Source organism: Dreissena polymorpha, chromosome 8 (genome assembly GCF_020536995.1).
Source record: "Dreissena polymorpha isolate Duluth1 chromosome 8, UMN_Dpol_1.0, whole genome shotgun sequence".
Taxonomy (NCBI): Eukaryota; Metazoa; Mollusca; class Bivalvia; order Myida; family Dreissenidae; genus Dreissena; species Dreissena polymorpha.
In genome coordinates this window covers 38,654,857-38,667,005 of record NC_068362.1, presented here as the reverse complement: position 1 = coordinate 38,667,005, position 12,149 = coordinate 38,654,857, and the positions used below count along the sequence as shown (strand labels likewise).

At 37.0% G+C, this 12,149-nt stretch overlaps 1 protein-coding gene across 1 annotated transcript in view; it reads left to right on the top strand.

Moving 5' to 3' along the window:
* LOC127840455 (anoctamin-7-like) overlaps positions 1-12,149 on the top strand; it is an 81,230-nt gene that overhangs the window by 10,740 nt on the left and 58,341 nt on the right. The window contains exon 3 of the mRNA XM_052368873.1: positions 9,529-9,631. Coding sequence (XP_052224833.1) covers positions 9,529-9,631 — 103 coding nt within the window. The remainder of the gene's footprint in view (positions 1-9,528; positions 9,632-12,149) is intronic.

Below are 12,149 nucleotides of genomic sequence, written 5' to 3'. Positions count from 1 at the left end.
TAAAAACAAAAGTTTAATTATAGTGTTTTTTACTTTTAGTCGCATATTTACCGCATTATAATGTGTGTTATAATAGGCAAACCATACATTAGTAAAATTCAATCTGCCTTCGCACATAGAAGGAATGGGTCAATTAGGTGCTGCGTTTCCTTTGCTTACTTCAGTTAGAGGTCAATTCTTTACGTAAAAGCAATCACAAGGCCCCGGCTTCAGAGGAATTGCGGAGCGTTCTTACATAATTAAAGTCGTAGTCGCATGGTATTTGCGTTTAGCGTCCTATTTGGTCACGTGGTTCTTTTTTGCGGGTGTTTTGGCATTCATGATATGAGGCTATTAATAGATGCGCCTGTCGATAAACAAAGGAAAGTTTACGGGCGATAACAACGCAATAGGTTACGCTCTCACATACAACTCAATGACGTAGTACAGGTCGTAAATTGAGAGATTTGGGAAAAAGTTGACGCTTATCAGGGGTTTTTCAGCACTGTCTGCGCCTCCGGACAACGGAGGCACTCCCAAAGCAAACGCATCCGATCCCAAACCGAAATTATAAAAAAAAATCCCAATTTCCCAAAAAAAAAAAAAATTTTTTTTTTTGTTTTTTTTTTGTAAGAATGAAGTGTCTTATAACTTGTGTGACTAACCAGTGTTTGTTTTGGTAAAAAATATTTTCTTTAAGGTTTTGACTGTTCAGTTCTTATCACAGAGTGTAACTGTAACTGAAAAACAAAACTGCAGTACTTGAATTAACGTTGAACATGCCCAATATTGCATCTGTTTTCATAAAGAAGACAAAATAACAAATAAAATAAAATTTATTTGTTAAACCACTGAATTATTTAAGCATGATTAGTTCACAATTTTTTCCCAAATGAGCCGTTTCATAGAAGCAAAAATTCCCAAAATGACCAATTTTGTCGATAAAAATTCCCAATTTGATCAGACTCCTTTTCCCAAAATAGGCAGAAAAACCCCTGCTTATTTATATTCTCAATTTATAAAACGTTGAACATAAGTTCAACAATAACTTCAGCGATACGATAGACTAAAAAAATCATAATCGCTTTACCTGAATATAACAAATAATTTATAATAATAATACGAATGACCTGTTTCATAACCTCGTTGAAGCTACTACATCGGGTATTTCTGGAAAGCGTTCTTGGTTCTCAACACATAGCGGCGATCTTTTGTATTTACGGGTGCTAGCAACGCAATAGTAGAAGCTTAGTAGAAGGTTTAGCTTGTTTATATTCACAGTTCTCAATACATTGACAGTTGGATATGAGTTCATCAATTGCTCAGGCATACTATAGGCAACCTCGAAAATGCTTTATAATCGCTAAAACCGAAAACAACTAAATATATTATATTAAATATATTTATAACAATTTTAAAAATGTAGCCGCGGCGTATACGCCGACTTTGAAATAAAGTTAGCAATTTACTTTTCTAAATAATTGAATACAATTAAACAAAAGTTAAACTATTGTGTTGTGTTTTTCACTTGTAAGCTGCATATTCACCGCATGAAATGTGTGCTAGCATTGTCAAACCACACATTAGTGTGAGTAAATAAAAAATATACTACGGGAGAGCACTTCATATGTGTCCTTATATGCCTTGTTATGAGTATCTTTCTTCATTGTCGAAATATATCGTATGTTTATATTTGATTTAAACGCAGTTTTCTTTCGTCACATTTAAATCACACGTCAATAGCGCCGTCATGCGAAAATGGGTCTTATGCGTTTCGGCAAGCGTTTGTTAAACCCAACATGTGCTCTTGCGCAGTCAGGCCATAGGCGACGCTGTTCGCTTTAAAATCACTCAATATGTTATGTTTCTCCTTACCAGAAGGAGGGATAGCTGAGTGGGCTATTTATATGATGGGCGCATATGGAATAAGACCCATTTTCGCATGACGAGGGTCATTACAAATCTCATTGCGAATTGAAAATCCCACATTTAAAAACAATGCTTTTTGATACAAAATTGAATTCAAAATAGCAAACTTGTTAATAATGGCAGCCTATCGACGCATTAAGGAATGATTTCCAGACGTGCTGACCAAGTACGGCAAACATTGTGGTATGATAATTAAACAATTTTCTCTTATCGTGACACTATACTATTTCGCTAATGATTGTTTTCTCATCTTGGAGGCGAAATTGAAATTCTGCGAGATGGATTGTAACGCGTAATTGTAACAGGGCCACAATTTGTGTCGTTTGAGCATACAGAGAGTAGTCCGGAATTCCTTACACTGAACAGTGCTACATCCTTTGAATTGAGCACATACGCAGTGATGTAGCAAAAATTCAGAGGTTGTATCTCGAATCAGCTTATTAAATATTCGAAAATATTCATGCGTGTCTGTTGGCGTTATGTTAAAGTCACAAAGATGAAAACTGAAACAGCTTTGCCTAAAAGCGCATTAGTGCTCTATACCTATGTTTATGTTAGCGTTGTTGACACCGTGTGAACTGCTCGGGTAACAAGTAAAGCATAAACAGCAATGTTTATATACTTTTATTCCTCCATATACAAGATACGAAGATTATTGTATATTTTGAATTTGTATATGGTGTCAAAAATCAAAAGTTTTGTACACGGAACTTTCATTATGAATTTATATTCTTGGTGAGATAGTCATTTGATATTAGAAAAAATATTCCTTTAATATGATGGTGACTGCAAATTTTCTTTATATTAAGTTCTCATTACCATTTTCATCATACTTTCTTTGCTTTCAGAACTTCCAAAAAAGCATGCTGTTTTTATTTTGTCTTAGTTATTTCTATGAAATAATAAGGATGATAAAAAGTGCACACAAAACTCGACCCGTGCGCTATGACACACACTTTTTAAAGTTGAATGGCGTGTGTTCATTTCAAACTTGCGATTGATTTTGAAAAATGAATTGCGTGTTAAATTATGCAATAGCGAACATCTTCAGTGCCTTCAGCGCTTTGATTGCTATTTTTGCTGTTGATGTAACAAACTCCAAGCGCGATTCTTAGAACCAGTCAAATATTGCACCTGGTTTGTATTGATCAAACAGCTCAGCAGGGTTAACTGGCGATCATTATTTTTGGTTGATGTCAGTCTTGAAGTTAGCGTTTATCGCAGATTGATGCACAAGGAATCACAGTTTTAAAATTTGCGAAATATCAAAAGGTAATTAAACAGTCCATGAAAGACGGTGTCGGATAATCATCATCAAACCTATTTAGCGTAAACAATTGCTTAAACAACAATTGTTCCTTCATGAGAAGTTAAATGCAAAGGGTGAGCAATTTATTACTTATGGCGAGTAAGTTGTGAAAACAAAATTATACCCGTTACAAAATGAATGCGGTAACAATTTAATTCCAGTACAATTATATCAAGTCCATTTATAGAACTGAATTACACAATTTTTCTACAGCCACATGATATTATTTAAGTCCCTTTGTATGCATCAGCATCATTCACTTTACATGATCCCATGTAAAACCTGTGTTTTATTAAGAGCGCAAAATTGTTGCTGACAGAGTAAAGTTCCACGCAAGGGAAGCGTGCGTGTCAAAACAGACCATGTGCCGTAACTACGGTAAATATTGATGTGCAACTCTGTACATTTAGTATTTTAAAATGAAAAAATTCATTGGAATTAATGCACACAATAAATAATTTTGACACATCGAAACTTAGAAAAAATACTTAAATTTATGAATAATAAATTAAATTAAAGTCACTCATTAATTGGTCGTTATAACCAAATATTAACATTGCTAGATGCTCGCTCATCGCGTTACTTGATTTATGCATGTTCAATGGGAATTATCCCATCCAAACATTAAACAAACCAGCGTCAATACTGGTCATATTTTGGTTTTGAACATTGAAATCGCAATTATAATGGATTATAGAGTAATGGATAGTGTTGGAACATGTATGTATCCAGTGATCAACATATACGGTAGGTTTACTAAAATATTCATTGAAATACAATGTGGACTTCCAACTGTATTATCTGGGATGTCCAAAATTTAAGGCTTGGAAGTCAGAACTTCCAACTTTTCAAAGCTAGTGGACTTAGCGCTAAATTAATATTTTCATAGAACTGTTTTAAATTTAGTTTGTATTTAGAATTATAAAACGTTGTGAACGTCATTATAATAAAAATAAGCTCTATAAAAGTTTTTTTTTTATTGTTTGGAAGAACAAAGTCCGGTAAAATCTGGTGAGGTCCGGTAAATTTTAAAAGTTATCGGACCTCATGACTTGCAAGATTTTTTTGTCTGTCGCATGGGTTGCTATGTGCAAACAGCATAAAACCAGAACAGCCTGCCAGTAACTCGCAGTCTGTCCAGGTTTTATGCTGTTTGCTGCTCATCAGTATGATTAATGGTAGGACATGAAGCCTTTAAAACTTCAATCTAGTAAGAAAGGTCTTTACTTAAATGTACTTTCTAATGGACTACAAATGCGTACAAATGCGTATCTAATGTACAGCCAACGCGGAACAAACATAATCCGCAGCTATGCCACAGCCAGAAATTTAGTATGCGGCGGCCGTGTCGAGTGTTCACGCGGTGTCAGGGCTCAACATTAACCGAAAAACCAACTTGCCCTATTTTAGAAAATCTACTTGCCCTGAATGTAAAGCCTCTTGCCCAAACATGAAATATCACATTAACTGTAAACCTCATATTTTTTAATAAAGATCAAAATGATACACCACAAAACCTTTTTTATTTTTGAACATTTAACAAAATGATTACTGCAATTAAAGTCGAATGCAAGTCTAAATTACATGCATTTTGTTCTTTTTTGCACTTGGCCGGGCGGACAACTAGATTATAAAATAACTTGCCCGGACCTAACTTTTACTTGCCAGGGGCAATAGTACAACCTTTAATGTTGAGCCCTGGGTGTATCACCGAGGCACTCGGCATCGATCCGCGCAACGACGCCGAGTCTGTTTTAACCTCGCGTACTTTCGCGGTGTAAATCCGCCGCATACGTACGCGGCGGATTATGTGATAAGATATACACCTACATGTACATTTGTGTAGCATAGAAACCTAGATTTACGCTACTTTCATATTTATTATTTTCACGTTTTAATAAGCAATATGGCACGTGAATGCGATTTAACAAATTATCGTTGAATAAGTTATGCACAATGTTAATGTTTCGTTTGATTCTGAAATGAACTTTATTAAATTTGTAATCCGAAACACGCTTCCGAATTTTAATGCTAATGCGACATTAACAAATTCTAGCGTCAAATAAACAGTGCTAAAATATCCTTGTAACAAGTCTCCATAAAAAGCGCGCGAAAATTATGCAGACATGTAGAACGTCGCATGGAAAGTTTGTGTGTATTTTGTGTTGTATAAAAACATGTACATCACGTCGTGCGATTTATGCGTGTTTAGTGGAAAAAAAACCCGCCCTGATTGGACGTTATTTCATCACATCTTTAAATAGTAACAAATGCCAAAATGTATTTGATACTTTAGAATAATTGCGAATGTGTGTGTGTCTTGAGCACTTTTATCATAAATATTAACCGGAATTTGCTTTAAAACTGGAATATACGGGATTGTCGGGTAATGATTAGAGATATCAACTGTATAATATAAACAAAATGAAACTACTTCATATACGCATAGTCAAACAATAGTTATAACAAGCAAATTCGTTGAGTTGATATCCCCCGCCTATATACTTCTGGACACAAAAGTGTTATATTTGACACTAAAAAAAGCATTTTTTTTGAAGATACAAAGGGCTATAACTCTGTTATTATCAGATAGTGTACAATGCCATTTGGCCTACATCATCTTATTATCCATATATATACTCATACCAAGTTTCCATGAAATCCGCAAAAGCACTTCCAAGATTGGCTCCGGACACAAAAGTGCCTATAGTAAAAAGCATTTTTTCAAGATACAAAGGGCCATAACTCTGTTTTTAACAGATGGTGTACAATGCCATTTGGCATGCATCATCCTCTTATGCATATATATACTCATACCAAGTTTCAATGAAATCCGCGAAAGCACTTCCAAGATATGGCTCCGGACACAAAAGTGCCTATAGTAAAAAGCATTTTGTCAAGATACAAAGGGCCATAACTCTGTTTTTAACAGATGGTGTACAATGCCATTTGGGGTGCATCATCCTCTTATGCATATATACTCATACCAAGTTTCAATGAAATCCACCAAAGCACTTCCAAGATATGGCTCCGGACACAAAAGTGCTGGACAGACGGAAGGACAGCCGGACGGACGGACGGACAACGCCAAAACAATATCCCTCTGCCTCTGGCGGGGGATAATAAGCTGATAATTAAGTGTTGGTTATTGATGTGGCTTCAAACTGCTAATTGTCTCAGCTTAAATATAATAGCAAAAACAACAAGCAATTATAAATTCCCCATCTGCTGAGCCTTGATCACTCGTATGTGCCAAAACAATCAATTATTTTCATATAAGGGTGTTTATCATGCACAAAGTAGTTATATTTTTAATTCTCTATATCCCAACTAACTCATAAATGGCTAGATAATAATATACACGTCTCTTTTTTTCCTATATTTTGTTATAATTTTTTTGTACATTTTTTACATTTTTAACAAATTTTCTGTCAGTCATTGTTATTTTTTTTTCATACTTAATGAAAAGATTTCCTTGAAACATTTCATAAAATTTGAAGTTTCGGCAAATAGAAACATCTATATTATTTCCACTTGAAAGAACTTTATTTTTTTTACAAAATGTCACGCTTATTTTGCTTTAGGCCATAAGTGCCACCTCTGATCCACCTGTGCACACTGCACAGGCTAATCTGGGATGAAACTTTACACATAAGCATTAACTCTTTCAGTGCTGGAACCGAATTTTGAAGGCCTTTGCAAACAGTTTGGATCCAGATGAGACGCCACAGAACGTGGTGTCTCATCAGGATCCAAACTGTTTGCTATTTTGATAGTAATTTTTGAAAAAAATCGAAGAAAATGCTTATTTTAGAAATTCAGCAGGCGACATTTTAGCAGACGACAAATTTCCCAGCATGCAAAGGGTTAAGCCCTGTTTCCCAGAGTAAGGCTCAAATAATTCAGATGGTGCAACAGAAGTGAATAATTTTAGCTGTACTGTACACACCCCTCATTCAGATGGTGCAACAGAAGTGAATAATTGTAGCTGTACTGTACACACCCCTCATTCAGATGGTGCAACAGAAGTGAATAATTGTAGCTGTACTGTACACACCCCTCATTGAGATGGTGCAACAAAAGTGAATAATTTTAGCTGTACTGTACACACCCCTCATTGAGATGGTGCAACAGAAGTGAATAATTGTAGCTGTACTGTACACACCCCTCATTCAGATGGTGCAACAGAAGTGAATAATTGTAGCTGTACTGTACACACCCCTCATTCAGATGGCGCAACAGAAGTGAATAATTGTAGCTGTACTGTACACACCCCTCATTGAGATGGTGCAACAGAAGTGAATAATTGTAGCTGTACTGTACACACCCCTCATTCAGATGATGCAACAGAAGTGAATAATTGTAGCTGTACTGTACACACCCCTCATTGAGATGGTGCAACAGAAGTGAATAATTTTAGCTGTACTGTACACATCCCTCATTCAGATGGTGCAACAGAAGTGAATAATTTTAGCTGTACTGTACACACCCCTCATTGAGATGGTGCAACAGAAGTGAATAATTGTAGCTGTACTGTACACACCCCTCATTGAGATGGTGCAACAGAAGTGAATAATTGTAGCTGTACTGTACACACCCCTCATTCAGATGGTGCAACAGAAGTGAATAATTGTAGCTGTACTGTACACACCCCTCATTGAGATGGTGCAACAGAAGTGAATAATTTTAGCTGTACTGTACACACCCCTCATTGAGATGGTGCAACAGAAGTGAATAATTGTAGCTGTACTGTACACACCCCTCATTCAGATGGTGCAACAGAAGTGAATAATTGTAGCTGTACTGTACACACCCCTCATTCAGATGGTGCAACAGAAGTGAATAATTGTAGCTGTACTGTACACACCCCTCATTCAGATAGTTCAACAGAAGTGAATAATTGTAGCTGTACTGTACACACCCCTCATTGAGATGGTGCAACAGAAGTGAATAATTGTAGCTGTACTGTACACACCCCTCATTCAGATGGTGCAACAGAAGTGAATAATTGTAGCTGTACTGTACACACCCCTCATTCAGATGGTGCAACAGAAGTGAATAATTGTAGCTGTACTGTACACACCCCTCATTCAGATGGTGCAACAGAAGTGAATAATTGTAGCTGTACTGTACACACCCCTCATTCAGATGGCGCAACAGAAGTGAATAATTGTAGCTGTACTGTACACACCCCTCATTGAGATGGTGCAACAGAAGTGAATAATTGTAGCTGTACTGTACACACCCCTCATTCAGATGGTGCAACAGAAGTGAATAATTGTAGCTGTACTGTACACACCCCTCATTGAGATGGTGCAACAGAAGTGAATAATTGTAGCTGTACTGTACACACCCCTCATTCAGATGGTGCAACAGAAGTGAATAATTGTAGCTGTACTGTACACACCCCTCATTCAGATGGTGCAACAGAAGTGAATAATTGTAGCTGTACTGTACACACCCCTCATTCAGATGGTACAACATAAGTGAATAATTGTAGCTGTACTGTACACACCCCTTCAAATCATTCAGATGGTGCAACAGAAGTGAATAATTGTAGCTGTACTGTACACACCCCTCATTCAGATGGTTCAACAGAAGTGAATAATTGTAGCTGTACTGTACACACCCCTCATTGAGATGGTGCAACAGAAGTGAATAATTGTAGCTGTACTGTACACATCCCTCATTCAGATGGTGCAACAGAAGTGAATAATTGTAGCTGTACTGTACACACCCCTCATTCAGATGGTGCAACAGAAGTGAATAATTGTAGCTGTACTGTACACACCCCTTCAAATCATTCAGATGGTGCAACAGAAGTGAATAATTGTAGCTGTACTGTACACACCCCTCATTGAGATGGTGCAACAGAAGTGAATAATTGTAGCTGTACTGTACACACCCCTCATTGAGATGGTGCAACAGAAGTGAATAATTGTAGCTGTACTGTACACACCCCTCATTCAGATGGTGCAACAGAAGTGAATAATTGTAGCTGTACTGTACACACCCATCAAATCATTCAGATGGTTCAACAGAAGTGAATAATTGTAGCTGTACTGTACACACCCCTTATGTTTTTTCAAAGTTCAACTTCCTTGGAAAAGTGTCATCCAAGATTAGCCTGCGAAGTCCCTTGACACAGCACTTCATGCACATGTATTAAGTACAGTTTTCGCAAAACATGCCTGACCTGTACACGCTCCTTATGTATATTTCAGAGTTCCACCACCTCGGAGGGCGGTTAGGGTTAGCTTTTATAACCCTAACCCTAACCTAAAAGAACACGCTCCTTATGTATATTTCAGAGTTCCACCACCTCGGAGGGAGGTGTACAGATTGAGACCCAGTCACACACACGCCTCTCAGAAGATAAAGACTGCTACTTCCAAGATGGCAAAAGGAAGATTGGTAGGTTCATCATTTATAAGAATAATGAAAATATGTGTCGATGCTGGAAAGGAAGATGCAAAAAGCAGGAGAATTGCTCTGACATTTTCTTCTTGATAAATCACAGATTATAATGATTGATTTAACCATTTACCAATTTGACTTAGATACATATTTTGACGCATTTGTGGTCCCATAGAAAGTTTAATTTAATTAAATACCTTTCTTACTAAATTCAAGTTTTAAAGGCTTCATTTCCAACCCTTAGATTCTGATGAGCAGCACTCAGCATAAAACCTAAACAGACTGTGAGTTACTCGCAGGCTGCTCTGGTTTTATGCTGGTTGCAAAAGCTATTTTCACTTTGCTTCTTATGGGGAAAAGGGTTAAGACTTTGTAACATACTTTATTCAGCTAGAGTTGAATATTTGGTATTGGCAAACATAGAGAATAGGAATTTTGGTTTTAAGCTCACGAGTGTCTAAGGTGATATGTATGAGCTATTTTAGGCACTCAATGTATGTCTTCTGTCGCCATGTGTTATCAGTCTTTTGTCATCAACTTTAAGCTTGTTTTCTCTCTGGAAGCTACATTTTTATGCCCCCCTTCGAAGAAGAGGGGGTATATTGCTTTGCTCATGTCGGTCGGTCTTTTGTCGGTCCGTCCACCAGGTGGTTGTCAGATGATAACTCAAGAACACTTGGGCCTAGGATCCTGAAACTTCATAGTTACATTGATCATGACTCGCAGATGACCCCTATTGATTTTGAGGTCACTAGGTCAAAGGTCAAGGTCACGGTGACCCGAAATAGTAAAATGGTTTCCGGATGATAACTCAAGAACGCATACGCCTAGGATCATGAAACTTCATGGGTAGATTGATCATGACTCGCAGATGACCCCTATTGATTTTTAGGTCAAAGGTCAAGGTTACGGTGACCAGAAATAGTAAAATGGTTTCCAGATGATTACTCAAGAACGCATACGCCTAGGATCATGAAACTTCATGGGTAGATTGATCATGACTTGCAGATGACCCCTGTTGAATTTGAGGTCACTAGGTCAAAGGTCAAGGTCACGGTGACCCGAAATAGTAAAATTGTTTTCGGATGATAACTCAAGAACGCATATGCCTAGGATCATGAAACTTCATAGGTAGATTGATCATGACTCGCAGATGACCCCTATTGATTTTGAGGTCACAAGGTCAAAGGTCAAGGTCACGGTGACCCGAAATAGTAAAATGATTTTCGGATGATAACTCAAGAACGCTTTTTCCTAGGATCATGACACTTCATAGGTACATTGATCGTGACTCGCAGATGACCCCTATTGATTTTCAGGTCACTTGGTCAAAGGTCAAGGTCACAGTGACAAAAAACGTATTCACACAATGGCTGCCACTACAATGGACAGCCCATATTGGGGGGCATGCATGTTTTACAAACAGCCCTTGTTTATACAATCTTCATGAACTTAAGTCAGAATGTTTATCTTGACAATAACTAGGCCAAGTTTGAATCTTGCTAAAAACTGAAGGTTGTTGTTTCACAATCATATACAATGTGTGTAAGCTTTATGACAAGAGTGTGATGAAACAACATGTTGCAAATTGGGTGGTCATTAAATATTCATGTAGCTTATTGAATCACCTGGTATTGATGTCATGCAGCGGATCTTATTAACTTGTAAGTGGCAACAGCTTTCCCGAGCAAATTATGGTTATTTATATAAGAGTTGCTTTGTAAACCAGCCTTTAGAATAAGTTAAATTTTATGACATACCCAGGGGCAAAAATACGAGGGCAGAAGGCACAGTGTTTACCACTTTTGGTTATTTATCATACACTTATTTCATGGATGCGTGGTGAACAGTCAAAACTGTTTCCCAAGGTATCAGGGATGAATTTGGTACTGTTGCCCGAGGCCGATATGCCGAGGGCAACAGTTCCGAATGTCAGCCCTGATACCGAGGGACAACAGTTTTGACTGTTCACCAAGCATCCATGAAATAAGTGTTTTATTACCTGATCAAATTTCCAACATAGAAATAACAGCAAATTAAATTTTTATTTACACACAACAGTAATCGATAAAATAAATAATTTTGATTGTTTAACTGTAAAATGACGTCATTTTTTCGACGAAATGACGTAATTATTCCAGCGGGCAACAGTTCAAACTGTTGACCAGTCAACAGTGCGATATTCACCGTAAACAGTTTAAAACATTGCAAATTTCTTTTTCGACGAGGAAATAGCAAAAAATAATTATTTATCATTTATATAAGACATCAGGTAATAATAATAATTGTTGCAATATGCAATTGCTGCAATATACTTAATATTGCAATAGGCAATTGCTGCAATATACTAAATGTTGCAATTTGCAATTGCTGCAATATACTAATTAATGTCATATGCAATTGCTGCAATATTCTAATTGTTGCCATTGCTGCAATATTGTTTGGTGTGGACATCTTATAAATATGCAGGGTTTATACTGTTCATGACTATTTTGACCATTGCTTTTGACTAACA